The sequence below is a fragment of the Suncus etruscus genome, chromosome 17 (assembly GCF_024139225.1).
Source record: "Suncus etruscus isolate mSunEtr1 chromosome 17, mSunEtr1.pri.cur, whole genome shotgun sequence".
Lineage (NCBI taxonomy): Eukaryota > Metazoa > Chordata > Mammalia > Eulipotyphla > Soricidae > Suncus > Suncus etruscus.
Genome location: NC_064864.1, coordinates 30,176,941 through 30,195,310, shown reverse-complemented (window position 1 = coordinate 30,195,310; position 18,370 = coordinate 30,176,941). Strand labels below are relative to the sequence as shown.

The 18,370-nt window shown below is 45.8% G+C and overlaps 1 protein-coding gene and 1 non-coding gene across 2 annotated transcripts in view; both read left to right on the top strand.

The window, feature by feature from the left end:
* The first annotated feature begins 1,259 nt into the window (after window positions 1-1,259).
* LOC125995262 (U6 spliceosomal RNA) lies at window positions 1,260-1,366 on the top strand. Its single transcript, XR_007490812.1, has one exon. It is a non-coding gene; the product is annotated as a U6 spliceosomal RNA (small nuclear RNA).
* Window positions 1,367-11,694: 10,328 nt separating this feature from the next.
* Window positions 11,695-18,370, top strand: part of GLUD1 (glutamate dehydrogenase 1) — a 45,050-nt gene continuing 38,374 nt past the window's right edge. Inside the window, exon 1 of the mRNA XM_049790391.1 lies at window positions 11,695-12,130. Within this exon, the coding sequence (XP_049646348.1) occupies window positions 11,695-12,130 (436 nt within the window). The remainder of the gene's footprint in view (window positions 12,131-18,370) is intronic.

The window sequence follows — 18,370 nt, the reverse complement described above, 5'->3', positions numbered from 1 at the left end:
GCCTAGCGCAGACGTCATTTCCGCTGCTCCTGCCCGCTGTCTTTTTTTGTGTGTGTGAAATCCCTTATGTGGCCCTGCCTCACCCCGACTTTGCCTCCTGCGGCCCATAGGTAAATTGAGTTTGAGACCCCTGCTCTAAACCTTTCTTTACATATCTTATTGAAAACAATGTCTTTGACCATGGTTGACCACAGGTAACTGAAACCATGGAAGTGAAACCATGGATATGTGAGAAATATTATATGAAATCTCAAGGGGAAATAACATGGCATATTGCTCAATGCAGAGAACATGAAAGTGTGATGATTATAACTTTCTTTGGGGGGGGGGGGTCGGGTCACACCCAGTGATGCTCAGGGATTACACCTGGCTCTACTCAGAAATCGCTCCTCACAGACGCAGGGGATCACCTGGGATGCTGAGATTCAAACCACCGTCTGTCCTGGATCAACTGTGTGCAAGGCAAACGCCATACTGCTATGCCATCTCTCCAGCCCCACAACTCTCAAAGAGATCTAAAATCTGCAGACTTTTCAACAAAGAATGTGACAACTAAGTAACATTATTCCCAGTGTAATATTTAAGAGTATTTCACACTTCAAATTGCTTGTATTCAAAGAAAATGTATTATTACAATAAAATAATAAAGAGATTAAATATTTGTTTAGGTGGTTTTAAGGGTTTTTGTTGCTTATGTTTTTATTTTTATTTTTTGAGGGGGCACAACACTGCACAACCTGTAGTGTTCAGGGTTTACTCCTGCTCTGCACTCCCTTACTCTGCACTCAGGGATCACTCAGTCGGCTCAGGGAACCTTGTGTTGTACTGCTGACAATTGGCCATGTTCAATGCAATTGCCCTACCTACTGTAATAATTCTCAGGACCCAAGGTCAGTTTTTTTCCTGTGGCAAATGTGGCAAAGACATTAACTATAACTTAACGATTACTCTTCCATCTTTTATTCCTTGCTAAGTAGAGCCCATGTGTACTTCAGGAGCAAAAATTTCCAGGAAGTCCTCCATCTAACTTCCCTTTATGACAAGAGTATAAGCAATATAACCCAATCCTAAGTACTAGAACCTAAGAGGGCTAAAGCTGACTGACAGACCTTTTAATTTTTTGTTTTAGGTTATACCCAATGGTACTCAGGGCTTACTCCTGGCTCTCTGATCAAGGGATTACTCCTGTCAGGCCTGTGAGACCATACAGGATGCAAGAGATTGACCCTGGGATGGCTGAGCTTAAAATGTTTCTTCACGTGCTCGCTTCAGCAGCACATATACTAAAATTAAAACGATACAGAGAAGATTAGCATGGCCCCTGCGCAAGGATGACACGCAAATTCGTGAAATGTTCCATATTTTAAAAAAATTGTGTCTTCACCAACAAAAATTATGTACAGAATAAATGGCCATTCTTCTACAGAGTACTTAGTTATGTCTCTATATGATTTCTATAGCACTGGTACAAACATGAGAAGACTTGATGAATCTAACAGACATAAATTCTTAATGGTTTACTGAGATTTGTGCCAACAATGGTTCTTAACAGGTAAGTTACTATAATATATATGGCTTTAATTAAACCATTTTTTCTTTGGCGGTTGTTTCTTAAAAGTCAAATTATTTCAACTAGCAAATACTTTAGTTCCATGTTCTCTAGATTAGAATTTAGACCTCCTGCTACTTAACTGACTCCAGTCATTACCGGTGTATCTATTTTCATCCCCACTAATTCAATCGTGTTTTCCTTTCCTATTTTTCACTAAGGAACAAACTAAATTATACTTATATCTACACTTCACAGTAAAGTCTGTTTCTTCTGAAATCCTCTATATTGGTTAATGGAAAGAGACTTTTTGTTTCACAAATAAACCTTTGGTATAAGTCTGAAGATCATTCATCAGATATATGTTCTAATTCTTAGCCTATTTTTCCCCAACTCTTCAAATATCAATTCCATATTGGAATCAAAATGGACCTAAAATTTTCAAAAAAGAAAAATGCAAGTGATAGAATAAAAGGTGGTACTTGTGTGTGTGTGTGTGTGTGTGTGTGTGTGTGTGTGTGTGTTAACAGTTCTATTTAGAGAAACTTAGAATAAAGTCAGATGGAGTGAGAGAGAAAAAAGAGATAAAGAACAAATTTTGGGGTTGTTGGACCTCACCTGACAGCACTCAGGGGTTACTTCTGCCTCTGAGCTCAGAAATGGCTCCTTGCAAGCTCAAGGAACCATATGAGATTGGGAATTGAACCTAGGTCCATCCCGAGTTGGCTGTGTGCAAGGCAAACACCCTACTATTGTGCTATCTCTCCAGCCCCAGGAACAAACTTTCATCAGAAAGGGGAAAAGTCAAGTATACACATCTCAGACTGAACCTGCTAAATCTACAAAGTGGACAATGTACCCCCATAAAAATTTGCTTTTGTTTGTTTTGGAACATACCCAGTGGTACTCAGGGGTTACTCCTGGCTCTGCAGTCAGAAATCACTCCTGGCAAGCTTGGAGGACCATATGGGATGCCAGAAAATGAACCTGGGTCAGCCACATGCAAGGAAAACACCATACCCGCTGTGGTATCGCTCTGGCCCCCAAAATTTTGCTTTTATAGAGGAAAATCTGCATATAAAAATAAAGGGAGGGGCCAGAGAGAGAGAGCATGGAGGTAAGGTGTTTGCCCTGCATGCAGAAGAAGGTTGGTGATTTGAATCCCGGCATCCCATATGGTCCCCCAAGCCTGCCAGGAGCGATTTCTGAGCATAGAACCAGGAGTGACCCCTGAGCACTGCCAGGTGTGACCCCCCCAAAAAAAAATAAATAAAAAATAAAAATAAAGTGAGCTGAATGTTGAAGTATTTTGAATGATAATGTATGCTATCCTAATACATAAGAAAAATTAATTTCAATTTATAAAGCTATGAATTGTGTTTAAAAATACAACAATGAAACATGTGAAAATTAAAAACTCACATAATAAAACACATAAATGAGTTCAGAATCATATATCAGTGAGCTTAATATTTTGGGAAGGCCACACCCAGCATCATTCAGGGGTTACTCCTGGCTTTGCGCTCAGGAATCACTCCTGGAGGGCTACCATATGGAATGTCAGGGATCACACCTGGGCTGGCCTTGTGAAGACAAGTGCCCTATCCACTGTACAATCACTCTGGTCCCAGTGCAGTTAATTTTTAAAAGACCTTATTTGTTCTTTGAACACTATACTTAAAAGGATAAAGATTCCATTATGATATTTCATGTTTACTTTCAACATGGAGCAAGAGTCATAAAATGTTTGTTAAATATTATTCAGCAATGTACCAAAATGAAAACTCAACCAAACTAGCCAAGCACATACAATTAACATTTAATTTACTAAGAAAGGGCAGGTTTGGTTCTAGAGTGATAGTACAGCAGCTACGGAGTTTGCCTTGCACACAGCAGACCTGGGTTTGAGCCCCAGTATCCCCAAAGCCTTCTAGGGGTGATTCCTAAGTGCAGAGATAGGAGTAACCCCTGAGCACCACCAGATATGAACCAAAAACCAATAAATAAACAAATAAAAGGAATGATAGTTTTGAAGAGGAAAGGAAGAGAAAATCAAAATTACAAACTATGCTGAAACTAGAAACTTTGTTTGCTTTTATTTCAAATATTAGAAAAAAAATTTTAAACTATGACACAAACCTTAAATTAACAATTGAAGGGGCCAAACTTGGAGGTACTCATAAATTACTCCTGGCAGACTCAGAGGACCATATAGGATGCTGGGGATTGAACTCAGGTCAGTGCCATGCAAGGCAATTACTCTATCCACTGTGCTATCGCTTCAGCACCAAAAATAGCAATTCTTGATGCACCAAATTACCAATACTTGATAAAACATAACTAACAATATCCATTTTCTTTCTTTTTTGTCTTTTTTTTTTAACAATATCCATTTTCAATCAAAATAAAGTCTAAGCTAATTTTTTGTGATAAAATTGTTTTACTAAAGTATATTTTACCCTACATTTTGAAACCATGGTCTCTCTTTTCTCTTTAGGCATTTGCACATTGTTCCCTTAGTACTGAGTGTACTCTCCAACATTTACCTCATTAATATTACCAATTAAAAACATACTGATAAACACTTGTAAACTAAAATCTAAAAACAAAAAATCTAAAATTTAAAACAATAAAGCCTATTAAAATAAAAACTAAGGGCCCGGAGAGATAGCACAGAGGCATTTTCCTTGCAAACAGCCGATCCAGGACCTAAGGTGGTTGGTTCGAATCCTGGTGTCCCATATGGTCCCCCGAGCCTGCCAGGAGCTATTTCTGAGCAGACAGCCAGGAGTAACCCCTGAGCACCGCCGGGTGTGGCCCAAAAACCAAAAAAATAAAATAAAATAAATAAAAAATAAAAACTAAGCCTTTTAAACATATGGGAACCTGATGATAAATCCAAGATTTTAGTTCTTTTTTTTTTTTTTTTTTTTTTTTTTTTTTGGTTTTTGGGTCACACCCGGCGGCGCTCAGGGGTTACTCCTGGCTGTCTGCTCAGAAATAACTCCTGGCAGGCACAGGGGCCCATATGGGACACCGGGATTCGAACCAACCACCTTAGGTCCTGGATCAGCTGTTTGCAAGGCAAACACCGCTGTGCTATCTCTCCGGGCCCTTTAGTTCTTTATTTTAAAAGTTCTGTTTAAGGGAACCAGGGAATTGGCTCAAAGGTCTGGAGCATAAGCTTTGCATATAAAAGTTGCAGGTTTAATCTCTGAAACTGCCAAATATGAACCCTTCCCCTAAATAAAAACAAGAACCAAATGAGTCAGTCATTTTCTAAAACTAAGTATTTGATCTGTGGCTCTCAGTTGATTTTACACAATTTTAATATCTAAATGGAATAATAATTTGTCAAATTAGCAACTTTATAGAAAAAGCACATTCTAATGACTCAGACTAAATTCTTCCTAAATTAAAATTCACGATTCTTACTTATGAAGGTAAAATAGTCAGAGATGAAAGGTCTTGAAAACAGATGTTGTACATAGTAAATTTTTCACAACAAACTGTTGTAACTTCAAGATAATGGTAACAAACTATGCACATCAATAAGACTCTAATAAAAAAAAAAAACAGCAGTCAGAGTAATAGCACAACAGGGGTGTTTGCCTTGCATGAGGTCAACCCATGTTCAATCCCCAGCAACCCATGTGGTCCCCAGAGCCTACCAGGAGTCATTTCTGAGGACAGAACCAGGAGTAACTCCTGAGTACCGCCAAGTATGACCCTAAAAAAACAAAAACAAGGGGCCGGTGATGTGGTGCTAGAGGTAAGGTGTCTGCCTTGCAAGCACTAGCCAAGGAAGGACCGTGGTTCGATCCCCAGACGTCCCATATGGTCCCCCCAAGCCAGGGGCAATTTCTGAGCACTTAGCCAGGAGTAACCCCTGAGCATCAAATGGGTGTGGCCCTAAGAGAAAAAACAAAAACAAAAAAAAATTAAACTAGAAAAAAAAATGTGAGTAATTGTCCTCTTATTTTTATTTATTTATTTTGGTTTTGGGGTCATACCCGGTGGCGCTCAGGGGTTACTCCTGGCTCTACATTCAGAAATCCCTCCTGGCAGGCTCAGGGGGACCATATGGAATGCTGGGATTTGAACCACTGTCCTTCTGCATGCAAGGTAAATGCCTTACCTCCATGCTATCTCTCCAGCCCCAGTAATTGTCCTCTTAATAAAAAACTCAAGGTTAGGATAGTCCCCTGGGTAAAACAAATTTAGCTTAGTTTAAACAAGAGGGCTGGGCTAAAACAATGGTACAGAAGACAGATCTTGCACCAGGGTTCAATCCCTAATATCCTATGATTCCTCCAACCTGCCCGGTGTAATCTCTGTTCACAGAGCCAGGAGTAAGTCCTGAGCACACCTGGTATGGCCCAAAACCAAAATATAAATAATGACAGTTGCAGATGTGAGCCAAGGTAGGAACAGAATAGGAGATCACCAAGACCTCAAAGATATATTTTAAAGGTACTTGCTGGTTGTTTATCACCCTATGATCATATCTCTGTATATATCCTAGTCTTAAAAATATAAAATTTTTAATAAACTAAAGTAAATATCCTAGACTTTGTTTTTAATGGACCTATTAAAGTAAACAATGGCTCACTAGTCTAGAGCCAGATGGGGTAGCAGAAATTGTACTCAATAAATGATCAGGCTATCCCCTGTTCAGTAACAACGTGGATAAGACACAGAATCTGTCTCTTTCTTTGCAACTTGATTTTGCTTGACATAAATAGAAGGTGCAAATCCAATTGTGGCCAATCACCACACAAAATATCAATCATAACCATATAATGAATGTTACTATGTAACAGTAAAAAAAGAAAAATAAAAAAGGTGGGGGTAGAAAGAGAAAAAGAGAGACAGTACAAAGATTAAAGTACTTGACTTTCAGGCTGCAAACCCAGATTTGATCCCTGGAACCAAGTATGGTTTCTGAAGCACTACAAGGAATGATTTCTGAGCAGTAAGGGAAGCGGAGTGGGAGGGGAAGGTTCAGTGCTCAGGGGACCAAGTATGGATGGTGCTAAAGATCAGACCTGGGTCAGCTGAGTCCAAGGCAATAATCCATTCTTAAAACAGAAATAGGGGCCGGGCGGTGGCGCTAAAGGTAAGGTGTCTGCCTTGCCAGCGTTAGCCTAGGACGGACCGCGGTTCGATCCCCCGGTGTCCCATATGGTCCCCCAAGCCAGGAGCGACTTCTGAGCGCATAGCCAGGAGTAACCCCTGAGCGTTACCGGGTGTGGCCCAAAAACAAAAAAAAAAAAAAAAAAAAAACAGAAATAAATCTGAAAAGAGATTTCTCCAAAAAATTGTACAAGTAGGTAAGGAACTTGACTAATACCAGCAACCCAGGTTCAATACCTGACATCCAACATGGTCCTCTGAGCATCATCAGAAGAGATCCCTGAATGCAGAGTCAAAGGTGAGCCCTGAGCACAATATACCGCCAACCCCTCCATAAAAACAAATCAAAACAAAACAAAACCATAAAAACTAACAACAAAAGTTATAAATGGTCAATAAGCATGTGACAAGGCAGTATTGATCACCATCAAGTAAATGCAAATAAAAATGAGCTACGGGGGCCAGCGTGGCGGCTAGAGGTAAGGTGTCTGCCTTGCCAGTGCTAGCCTAGGATGGACCGCGGTTTGATCCCCCGGCGTCCCATATGGTCCCCCAAGCCAGGAGCGACTCTGAGCGCATGGCCAGGAGTAACCCCTGAGCGTCACCGGGTGTGGCCCAAAAAAAAAAAACAAAACAAAACAAAGAGCTACCATTTTATACTAGAAAATTTTTGGGGAATTTTATACTAGTGTTGATGGAGATGTAAAGTTGGAAACCCCAATAGTAAATTTAAATGGGGCACAGCGGTAAGGTGTTTGCCTTGCATGTGGCCCCGACACAGGACAACATAGTTCAAATCCTGGCATCCTGAGTAACCCCTGAGCGCCTCCGAGTGTGACCCAAAACAGTTTGAGAGTTCCTTAAAAGGTAAAGCATAGGATCACCATATGGCTCAGTAATTCCACTGCATATACTTACAAGAAAACTGAATACATATTCAAACAAAAACGTGTTCAAATCGGTTCATAACAGTCATTCACTAAAGTCAAAATCCCAAGCATTTATTTAGTACCCAAATGTTTAACGATAAAATGATAAATGAATACTATCCAGCAATTTTTAAAAATGAATATAGATACACACTACAACATAAATAAATTAATCTTAAAATGATATGAAGTGAAACAAAGGTGCATGTATTGTATGATCTCAGCATAGGCATATCTAAAGACAGAAAGTTAAATGTTTTACCTTTTCAGCTTGAAAACGCTAAAACATTCTTTTTCAAGGAGAAAAGTCCTGAAAATTTTAAAGAGCTAATGAAAATTCATAAATCTCAAAGACAGAAAACCAAGTTCATATTTATGAATGCAATCAAACGTCCAAAATTCCCTTTTATTTAAATTCTAGTCTCATCTTGAGTTGAAAATTATTATGAAATATTAAACCATTTTTTGCAAAGACATCTGTATATTCTGGGTTTTTTTTGGGGGGTCACACCCGGCGGCGCTCAGGGTTTACTCCTTTCTCTGTATATTTTTTAAAGGCATTCATTAATGTAAAGCTAAAACTCAGTAGACCTTAAGACACATATATAATTTTGAACTAAATGTAACATATACTCTTGGAATAGAATGGAGCCAGATGCACAGATTTGAGTCTTCGGCTGCTAACTTTAGTTAAACTTAGGTCTACTATAACTAGGTTATAATCAACAATTAACTTGGTTTTGTAAGGCTCATTCTCACTAAATATAAATTATACCTAATTTTTTTTTTTTTTTTTGGTTTTTGGGCCACACCCGGTAACGCTCAGGGGTTACTCCTGGCTATGCGCTCAGAAGTCGCTCCTGGCTTGGGGGACCATATGGGACGCCGGGGGATCGAACCGCGGTCCGTCTCCTAGGCTAGCGCAGGTAAGGCAGGCACCTTACCTCCAGCGCCACCGCCCGGCCCCAATTATACCTAATTTTACTGAGAAAGGAACAACTCCAGGTATTTCACTAAACAGAGAGGGGGACATAGTGTCTGGATTAATTTCATTCTTTTTCTAAATCCATAAATACTATTGGAATTTATTTTACAGCATATTGTATATAATGAAAAACAATTACGTGGGGTTTTTTTTGTTGGTTGGTTTGTTGGTTGGTTTGCTTTGGCTTGGTTCTGGGGTCACCTAAGGCGATGTTCAGGACTTACTCTGGCCCGGTTCACAGGAATAAATGAGATTGGGGGAACCAAACCTGAATCGGGTGCACCTTAAGATGCAAGCTAAGCATCTTATCTTGGAGCATACTATCATTCCAGCTCCACCAATGAAGTTTTCGGTGTTTTTTCAATCTAGAGGGTTCTTCTGAGACCATTTTAAAAGACATGCACACAAAGGAGACTCTCAAAAAATGACTTACTCCCGCCTTCCAAAGTTTTTTTTTTACCTTCTTAATTTCAGAATAAAATATGGAAGACGCTAGACATTTTTCTGAAGGCTATGGTTATCCAGAAAGAGATAAACAAGGGCCATAAAAAGTTCATTTTTAACCCGTTTTCTCAAAACATACTGAAAATTTTAACCCGAAGAGAAAAAATATATATATCCCATGTGTTTACCGACGTTAATCTCGGTATTCTGAAACTTCCAGGCTAAGGGTGGGTGGGAGGGAGGGAGGGAGCCAGTTCGGATAATAAAATAAAAAAAGGAAACCGAGTATTTGGATTCTTTGACCCACAAGACACCAGGTTCCAGGTCAGAACAGATTTCACAAACAGAGATCGCATAAAGTCTATCCTAGCCAGCCCCAGGCAGACAGGTTTCAACTCCCTGCGGGCCCATTTTGCAAAAAAAGAGGGTGTGGGACAGAGGATCCTTTTCATTGATTGAAGAAGCAGCGGTCTGCAGAATGCATAGGCTCGAGAAATGTCCCCTCCCGGGGGACTGAGCACCCGAAGGTTTCGAAGGGCAAAGAGGAGAAGCCATATTTCTTGCAGCCAGGTCTAGGAGAGTGAATGCAAGGGCAGCACCTCTTGTGCAGTTTGCAAAAATCACCTTTCAACCTTGACATCTTTAGCAACAAACACCCTAAACACCCAACCATTTTGGAAGCGCTTTCCTAGGGGCCAAGAAAGACTTTGCAAGCAGGAGTCCGTGGCATTGGTAGTTTTGCAAAAGCCCTTTCGAGACCCATTTTTCCTGAAAGGCGGGGGAGGGAGAGAGGAAGAAAGGACAATGCATTCAACTTTTTTGTTTTTTGTTTTGTTTTAGGGGGGCCACACCCGGAGAAGCTCAGGGGTTCGTCCAGGCTCCGCTCAGAAATCGCTCTTGGCTTGGCTTGGCTTGGGGGACCATATGGCACGGGGGCCCCGCAGGATGCATTTTACACCGACTCAGCTCCGGGCCCACAGCGACATCACGAAGACGAGCTCGGCGCTGGGCCCTGGGCCTCGGGTCGTTTGCCCGCTCGCCCAGCCGCCTCAGGGGATGTGGGTGTGCAGTAAAAAAACAAAACGGGGTGCTTCGGAGCCGCGTGGGTGAAGAGGGGGGACACCCCGTGACTCACACATCCCGGGCCCGCCGCCAGACCGCGGGGCCTCCCGGATGCGGCCTCTCAGCGGGGCGCCCCACAGCGGGTCCCAGAAGGAGGAAGGGGTCCCAGACTGGCTCCCGCCCCCCTACAGCCCGGCCGGCCACAGGAGCCCCCGCACCCACCCACCCGCGCGCGCCTCCCCGCGCTCACTCACAGGGCAAAGAGACGCCGCCAAGCGGAAGTCCAGGATCGCCTTCGGGCGCTTTAGGCCCCGCCTGCTCTCGCTTGCCCCGCCCACTCGCGCGCGTCCCCGCCCACTCACAGAGCGGAGAGACTGGGCCTCACCGAAGTCCGGGAGAGCCTTAGGGCGTTCTGGCCCCACCCACCTGCCCTTGCTACGCCCATCGCGCTCGTCCCCGCCCACTCACAGAGCCCCGAGAAACCGCCTCGAGGAAGTTCAGGAACGCCTCGGAACACTTTAGGCCACGCCCACTCGCGCGCACCCCCGCCCACTCAGTGCGGAGAGACGTCGCCTTACCCAAGTTCAGGACTGCCTCAGGGCGCTCTGGCTCCGTCTAACCGCTATAGCCACGCCCACTCGCGCGCAACACGCTCTAAAACAGTGCGGAGAAACGTCGCCTCACCGAAGTCCCGGACCGTCCGCTTCAGGGCGCTCTGGCCCCGCCTACCAGTCCTGGATCCGCCCATTCGCGCTAGCCACGCCCACTCGCGCGCGACCAGCTCTCTCACAGAGCGGAGAGAAACCGCCTCACGGAAGTCTAGGACAGCCTAAGGCGCTTTGGCCACGCCCAGCCCTGGCCACGCCCACTCGCTCGCCCCCCCCCCCCCGCCAACTCACCTGAGTGCAGAGACGTCGCCTCACCGAAGTCGGGAATTGCCTCAGGGAGCTCTGGCCCCGCCCACACGACATGACCCCGCCCACCACCACTCGCTCCGCCCACTCAAAGAGTGGAGAGACGCGGCCAAGCGGAAGTCCAGAACTTCGTCAGGACGCACTGGCCACGCCCGCCCACCCTGGCCACGCCCACTCAGAGCGGAGAGGCTTCGCCTCCCGGAAGTTCAGGACCGCCTCAGGGCGCCCTGGCCCCGCCCACTCGCGCGCTTCCCGCTCACTCACGGAGCGGAGAGACGTCGCCTCCCCGAAGTCCCGGACCGCCTCTGGGGCGCCCTGGCTCCGCCCACTCGCCCCACGCGCGTGCGCGCCCGGCTTTTTCGCGCCTGCGCGGCCCCTCGCCGGCACGCGCCGCCGCGGGCGGGGTGCGGAGGCGGAGGCGGAGGCGGGGGCGCCGCGGCCGCCGCCGCCGTTCTCTGGGCGGCGCGCGCGCCCCGGGCCGGGCCATTCACAGGCGACGTCGGCCCGCAGCCGGCTGCCCCGGGCCGCCTCCCACTTGAGGGTGGGGACAGCGGGAGGCAGGAAGCCGCGGCTTGAAAAGGGCACCCGCGCCGCGCCCGGCCTCCTCGTCCGGCTCGGCTCGGCTCGCTCGCTCGCCGGTGTCCTCCGCCCGCGCGTCTCAGCTCCGTCGCCGCCATGTACCGCCGCCTGGGCGAAGCGCTCGCCGACTCGGCCGCTCTGCTCGGCCGCGCCCGCGCGCAGCCCGGCTCCGTGCCCGCCGCCGCCGTCTCCGCCGCCGCCTCCCCGCCCGGCCTCGCGCCGCCGCGGCCCCCCCGGCGCCACTACAGCGAGGCGGCCGCCGACCGCGAGGACGACCCCAACTTCTTCAAGATGGTGGAGGGCTTCTTCGACCGCGGCGCCAGCATCGTGGAGGACAAGCTGGTGGAGGACCTCCGGACGCGCGAGAGCGCCGAGCAGAAGCGCAACCGGGTGCGCGGCATCCTGCGCATCATCAAGCCCTGCAACCATGTGCTCAGCCTGTCCTTCCCCATCCGCCGCGACGACGGCTCCTGGGAGGTCATCGAGGGCTACCGGGCGCAGCACAGCCAGCACCGCACGCCCTGCAAAGGAGGTGAGCGCCCGGCCCCGGTGCGTGCGTGCCTGGGATCGCCCAGTCCCGGTGCATGCGTGCCCGGGATCGCCCAGTCCCGGTGCATGCGTGCCCGGGGTCGCCCAGCCCCGCTGCATGCATGCCCGGGGTCGCCTAGCCCCGCTACATGTATGCCCGGGGTCGCCCAGTCCCGTTGCATGTATGCCCGGGGTCGCCCAACCCCGCTGCACGCATGCCCGGGGTCGTCCGGTCCCGCTACATGCATGCCCGGGGTCGCCCAGTCCCGATGCACGTATGCCCGGGGTCGCCCAACCCCGCTACATGCATGCCCGGGGTCGCCCGGTCCCGATGCATTCATGCCCGGGATCGCCTAGTCCTGCTACATGTATGCCCGGGGTCGCCCAGTCCCGCTACATATATGCCCGGGGTCGCCCAGTCCCGCTACATGTATGCCCGGGGTAGCTCAGTCCCGCTGCGTGCATGCATGCAGGCCCGGGATTCCACTGCACCGCTGGGCCCAGGCGGGTTCTTTTTGCTTGCTCGCACACCACACCACCCCACTCCGCCTCGAGTCATTGCTGCAACCCTGAAACTAAGCACAGCCCCCAACCCATCTCCTTTCCACCCCGAGAGCCACCCTCCCTCCCTCCCTCCCTCCCCAATTCCTGCAGAGGTTGATGCTGCTGCTGCACCGCTCTATTCTTTTGATTCCGCTGCGAATGACTCACCAAGGGTGGGTCCCCATGAAATGTACTTCTAGAAAGAAAAAAAAAGGGAACATCTCTCCCCTTCTTGATTTGGATCTGTGCACTTTTTTTTTTTTTTTTTGGTCCATTTGCTGTGACTCAGATTCTGAAAGGCAGGCTAGGAAATGATTTTTTTTTTCCCGATGCAGGGCGGGTTGGGGTTCCCTGTTTACCACAGAGACACCCTAGCAGAACTTACGTGACAGTCTTATGACGGATTTACTCATGTAGACTTTGATCGCTTCACGTAGGTTATTGTCTATCCCGATCACTTCCGTTTCTTAACCAAAAAAAGTAATGCCCGAGTGGTGTGACATCTTTGACAAACACCGGGCGTCCTGACAGTAAATCTAAAAGGGTGTAAACTGCGGGACGGCTTGCCAGCCAATGGAATGAAATAGCCCTGGGGGTGTGTACCAGCCCTGGCTAGCACCGGAGCCCAGCTGGGGGGAAAAGATTGAAGTATAGGAAAATAGGAGTTGGTATCTGATTTACTCTTCTCCAAGTCTTAACCAGGAGTTTACATTTTTGAAATGCATATAAATATGATTTATGTAGTCAGATGCTTTCTCTTTGAATAAATACGAGCTTTGCCTTTTCAATCAATGTTTCTTTCGCCAGTAAGTTGCATAATATTATCTTTAAAGGTGCTTAAAAGTAACCTATAAGAGAAAGGGCAAAGCCACTTTTTCTATTTAAAAAAGTGGAATGAGGGACCAGAGAGATAGCGTGGAGATAAAGCGTTTGCCTTGCAGAAGGACGGTGGTTCGAATCCCGACATCCCATATGGTGCCCCAAGCCTGCCAGGAGTGATTTCTGAGCGCTGAGCCAGGAGTAACCCCTGAGCACTGCCGGGTGTGACCCAGAAATCAAAAAAAAAAAAGGTGGAATGAGATCCCAAGTAGGTGAAGAGTCTCAATGGAGGTGGCTTGACTAATACAGAGGATGTTACTATACTCTTTATGTGTGTGTCTAATCCTAGAGGAGAGTTTTATTCTACCAGCTGGCTTCTAGGATAATTTTTAGGAATATCTCTACCAGAAAAATTTGAGCTCTGCTGGCATTTCCAGCCTGGGAACAAAGGTTGCTTCACACTAATTAATGATTTACTTTTATTTGTTAGATTTGCATTCACCATCACCTACTTTGAGAACTTCACCCTTGGAGTTTAAATTATCCTCTAGCTCACTAGTTTCCCCTTTTAAAAGCCAACATTGGAATGACTTGACCTCTAATTTTCCTTTCTGACTCCAGAATTATATAAAAGGTGCATGCTGTGAGTCTGTTATATCTGCCTTCCTTCTACCACTCCTTTATTCTCTAAATCAGGAATATATGTTCAGACTCCCCCCCCCAAAAAAAAAAACGGAACAAAAGCGTTGGAGTAGTGGGTAATGTTAGCAGTTACAGGTTTTGTCTTTTAACATGGACTTTATTAATGTTAAATTTTATTGGCAGCAGTTTCAGACTTAATCTTTAAAATATACAAATAAACCAGTGTTTTTATTTTTTAGTAGGTTCTGGCTTACTTTCCTTGCAGTTCTTTATATTATTCTGATTTGTTGGGTGTTTGAATTGGTTTGGTTTGGTTTTGCGGCCATTTGGGATGCTAGGGATCAAACCCGCATCCATCCCAGGTCAGCCTTGTGCAAAGCAATGTCTTACCACTGTGCTATCACTCCAGCCCCTATTCTGTTTTAAAATAAGGCCTTCTATTTTTATAAATTACAGCTCCACAAACTTTTGGGAGGGCGGGGGTCACACCTGGCAGTGCTCAGGGATTACTCCTGGCTCTGTGTTTAGAAATTATTCCTGGCAGGCACGGGGGCCCATATGGGTTGCCAGGATTCGAACCACCATCTGTTCGAAACGGCTGCATGCAAGGCAAACGTCCTACCGCTTGTGCCACCGCTCAGGCTCTAGTCTCTTCTGACTGTTAACACAGTAGTTTTAATACCAAAATGTTAGTCTAGCAACAAACTGCATCGATGCATCAACTATACTTAAACATTTATTGTAGCACTTCAGTGAAAATGATACAATTCTGTTAGATTTGTTTCCCGTTTATAAGGTACAACTGTAAAGCACAACTTCGAAAACATACAAATAAATAGAAACTATTTCAATAAACGGTGAATTCATTTCAAGCATTGTAAGATAATATAATGTGAAATTCCTTATTTAAAGGAATTGGAAAGACTATGAAGACAATAGACTCGGGGAGGAATGTATTACTCACAAAAACTGGCCAGAGCATATCAAATAGAGCACTTACCTTGCACATGGCTGACCTGATTTTTGTCTCAGGCACCCCATATGAACCTTCGAGTCTACTTGGAGTGATCCCTGAGTACAAAGCCAGGAATAAGCACTGAGCACAGCTGGGAGTAGCTTCCACCCCTTCTACCCCCCAAAAAAAGACCTTGGAGGGAGTATTTGTGCCGCACCCAACAGTGCTCAGGGGATACTTACAACTTTGCTAGGGAACCATAATGTTGGCCAAGTATTGAATAGGATTATCCACATCAAGTCAAGTGCTATATGTATTCTATTTCTCCAGTCCCTAAAAACATTTTTGTATGTTTTAGATGTTTTAAATAGGTGATAAGCAAAATTTGGGTACTAGAGATTTCAAAGTGTTGCTCCAGGAACTTCCTATCCATTTTATCTGTTGGCTATTTGCAGAGTGTTTTAAAGAGGATCTGGGAGCAGAGAGCAGTGCAGTGGGAAGGAAGCTTGCCTTACACTTGGACTACCCCAGATTAGATCCCTTGCACCCCATATGCACCCTGAGCACCACCAGGAGTGATACCTGAGAGCAGAGCCAGGAGTGATTTCTGAGCACTACCAGTCATGGAGGGCTGGGGAAGCAGAAAATAAATAATTTTCAATAAGTGGCCAGAGTAATAGTACAGTGGATAAGGTGTATTGCTTGCCTGGCATGTAGTTAACTTACTTTGATCCCAGTACTACATTTGATTCCCTGACCTTGTCAGGAGTCATTCCTGAATGCAGACAGCTAGGAATAAACCTGAATGCTACCATGTGTGGTACTCCTCTGCCCTCAAATACTGTACGTACGTACGTACACACACACACACACACATTTTCCCCCTCCCTCAACAGTGCTAAGGAGATAGTTCAGTGCTACAGCACAGGTCTTACATGCAAAAGCCTGGCAAACACATTTAACAGATGAATATTTGCCAGACCTTATACTTTTTTTTTTTGTTGAGGAGGGGCCACACCCAGCGGTGCTCTGGGGTTACTCCTGGCTGTCTGCTCAGAAATATCTCCTGGCAGGCACGGGGGACCATATGGGACACCGGGATTCGAACCAACCACCTTAGGTCCTGGATCGGCTGCTTGCAAGGCAAAAACCGCTAGGCTATCTCTCCGGGCCCCAGACCTTATACTTTTAGAAATGTCTTCAAAAGGTTCTTTTGGAAAAGGAAGTTTTGATCCGTACCCAGCTAGAGTAACTCCTGGCAGTGCTCAATGTTCCATTTGTGACAATACCATGGACCAAATCAGTATGGTGTACGCAAGTCTTAATTTTTGTCCTGTCTCTCAGAGACATAAATGTAATTAAAAATAATAGCAGTTGAAAATTATTATTGAAAGTAATTGAAGTTGAAGCGATAGGACAGAGGGTTAGGAGTTTGCCTTGCAGGAGACCAACCTAGGTTCTATCTTTGACACTTTATATGATTCATCACTAAGTACCACCAGGGTAGCCCAAAACCAAAACATTATAAAGCAGCAATTGATGTTCCTATTAATTAACTTCCTTAGGATAAACTTGTCTGTGTTCCCTTGGCTTTACCTATAACTTGTCTACCATTTTATTTATTTATTTTTGGTTTGGGGGCAACACACATTGGTGGTTAGAGATTACTCCTGGGTCATATGATGCTCAGCGATCTCTCCCGGCAGGCTCTGGGTCCTCCATATGGAATGCCGGTTATTGAACTCAGGTCAGTCACATGCAAGGCAAATGCCCTTCCTGCTGTACTGTCACTTCATTTTAGGAAGAAGGATGTTTGACATTTAGAAATCAGTTTGGGAACCAGAGAAATAGTTCAAAAAGATCTGCATGCATGCAGGAGGCCTGGATTCTGTCCCTAGCGCCACATTGTCTGCTAAACAGCAAACCAGATATGGCCTCTGATCCCTGCCTAGTAGGCCTCACAAACAAAATATTGAAAAGTAAGTTTTGGGGGCCGGGCGGTGGCGCTGGAGGTAAGGTGCCTGCCTTACCTGCGCTAGCCTAGGAGACGGACCGCGGTTCGATTCCCCGGCGTCCCATATGGTCCCCCAAGCCAGGAGCGACTTCTGAGCGCATAGCCAGGAGTAACCCCTGAGCGTTACCGGGTGTGGCCCAAAAACCAAAAAAAAAAAGTAAGTTTTAATTTTAAGTGAATTTTTAAAAAACAGGATTGGTAATAGCTTCTTATAATAATAGGACTCTTAATTCTTTCCTTCCAGCCTCTTCTCCCATTCACATTGTTTTTAGATTGAAACTTATGTATCTTATTCTTCCTTATATTATAGAGCTTTAAAAATAAACATGGGGGCTGGAGCCGGTGGCTCAAACGGTAAGGCATCTGCCTTGCCCACGCTAGCCTAGGACAGAACACGATTCTATCCTCCGGCGTCCCTTATGGTCCCCCAATCCAGGACGATTTCTGAGCACATAGCCAGGAGTAACTCCTGAGCATCGTCAAGTGTGACCCAAAAACCAAGTTAAAAAAAAAATGAACATCATGGTATAGTCTAGACGAGCCTTTGAGTGCAATCTTCTGAAAGTGACATATTTCATATAACTATAGCTAAGTAAGGCTCAACAGAGTTGCTTTAAGGAGCTAAAGCTCATACTTTGCTTGCAGGAACCCTAGTTTCAATTCTCAGTCTATATTGTCTCCTAAGTACTGAGCGAGGATAGCTAGCCTCTAAGCACAACTAAGTATGACATCCACCCTGCCCCAGAAGAAAAACTTAGGACTGGAGAGATAGAATGGAGGTAGTGTGTTTAACTTGCAAGCAGAAGGACGGTGGTTCGAATACTGGCATCCCATGTGGTTGTCAGGAGCGATTTCTGAGCAGAGAGCCAGGAGTAACCCCTGAGTGCTGCTGGGTGTGACCCAAAAACCAAAAAAGAAAAACTTAGAAATATGCTGGAGAGATAGCATGGAGGTAAGGCATTTATTTGCCTTGCATGCAAAAGGATGGTGATTGGAATCCCGGCATCCCAAATGGTTCCCCCAAGCCTGCCAAGAGTATAGAGCCAGGAGTAACCCCTGAGCACTGCCGGGTTTGACCCCCCCTTGAAAAAAAAGAAATAAGCAGGGAAGTATTAGATGGTTTTTGATCTTTCTGGCATAGAATGTAGGGGTGCTGGGCAAAGAGGCAGCTAAACACTGAAGTCCACCTCTGAGGTATAATGGTGTAATTTTGTGTTGAATGGTAGAACTTGGGTAAGACTACAGAGAAGACCATTAGTAGATAGTGCTTT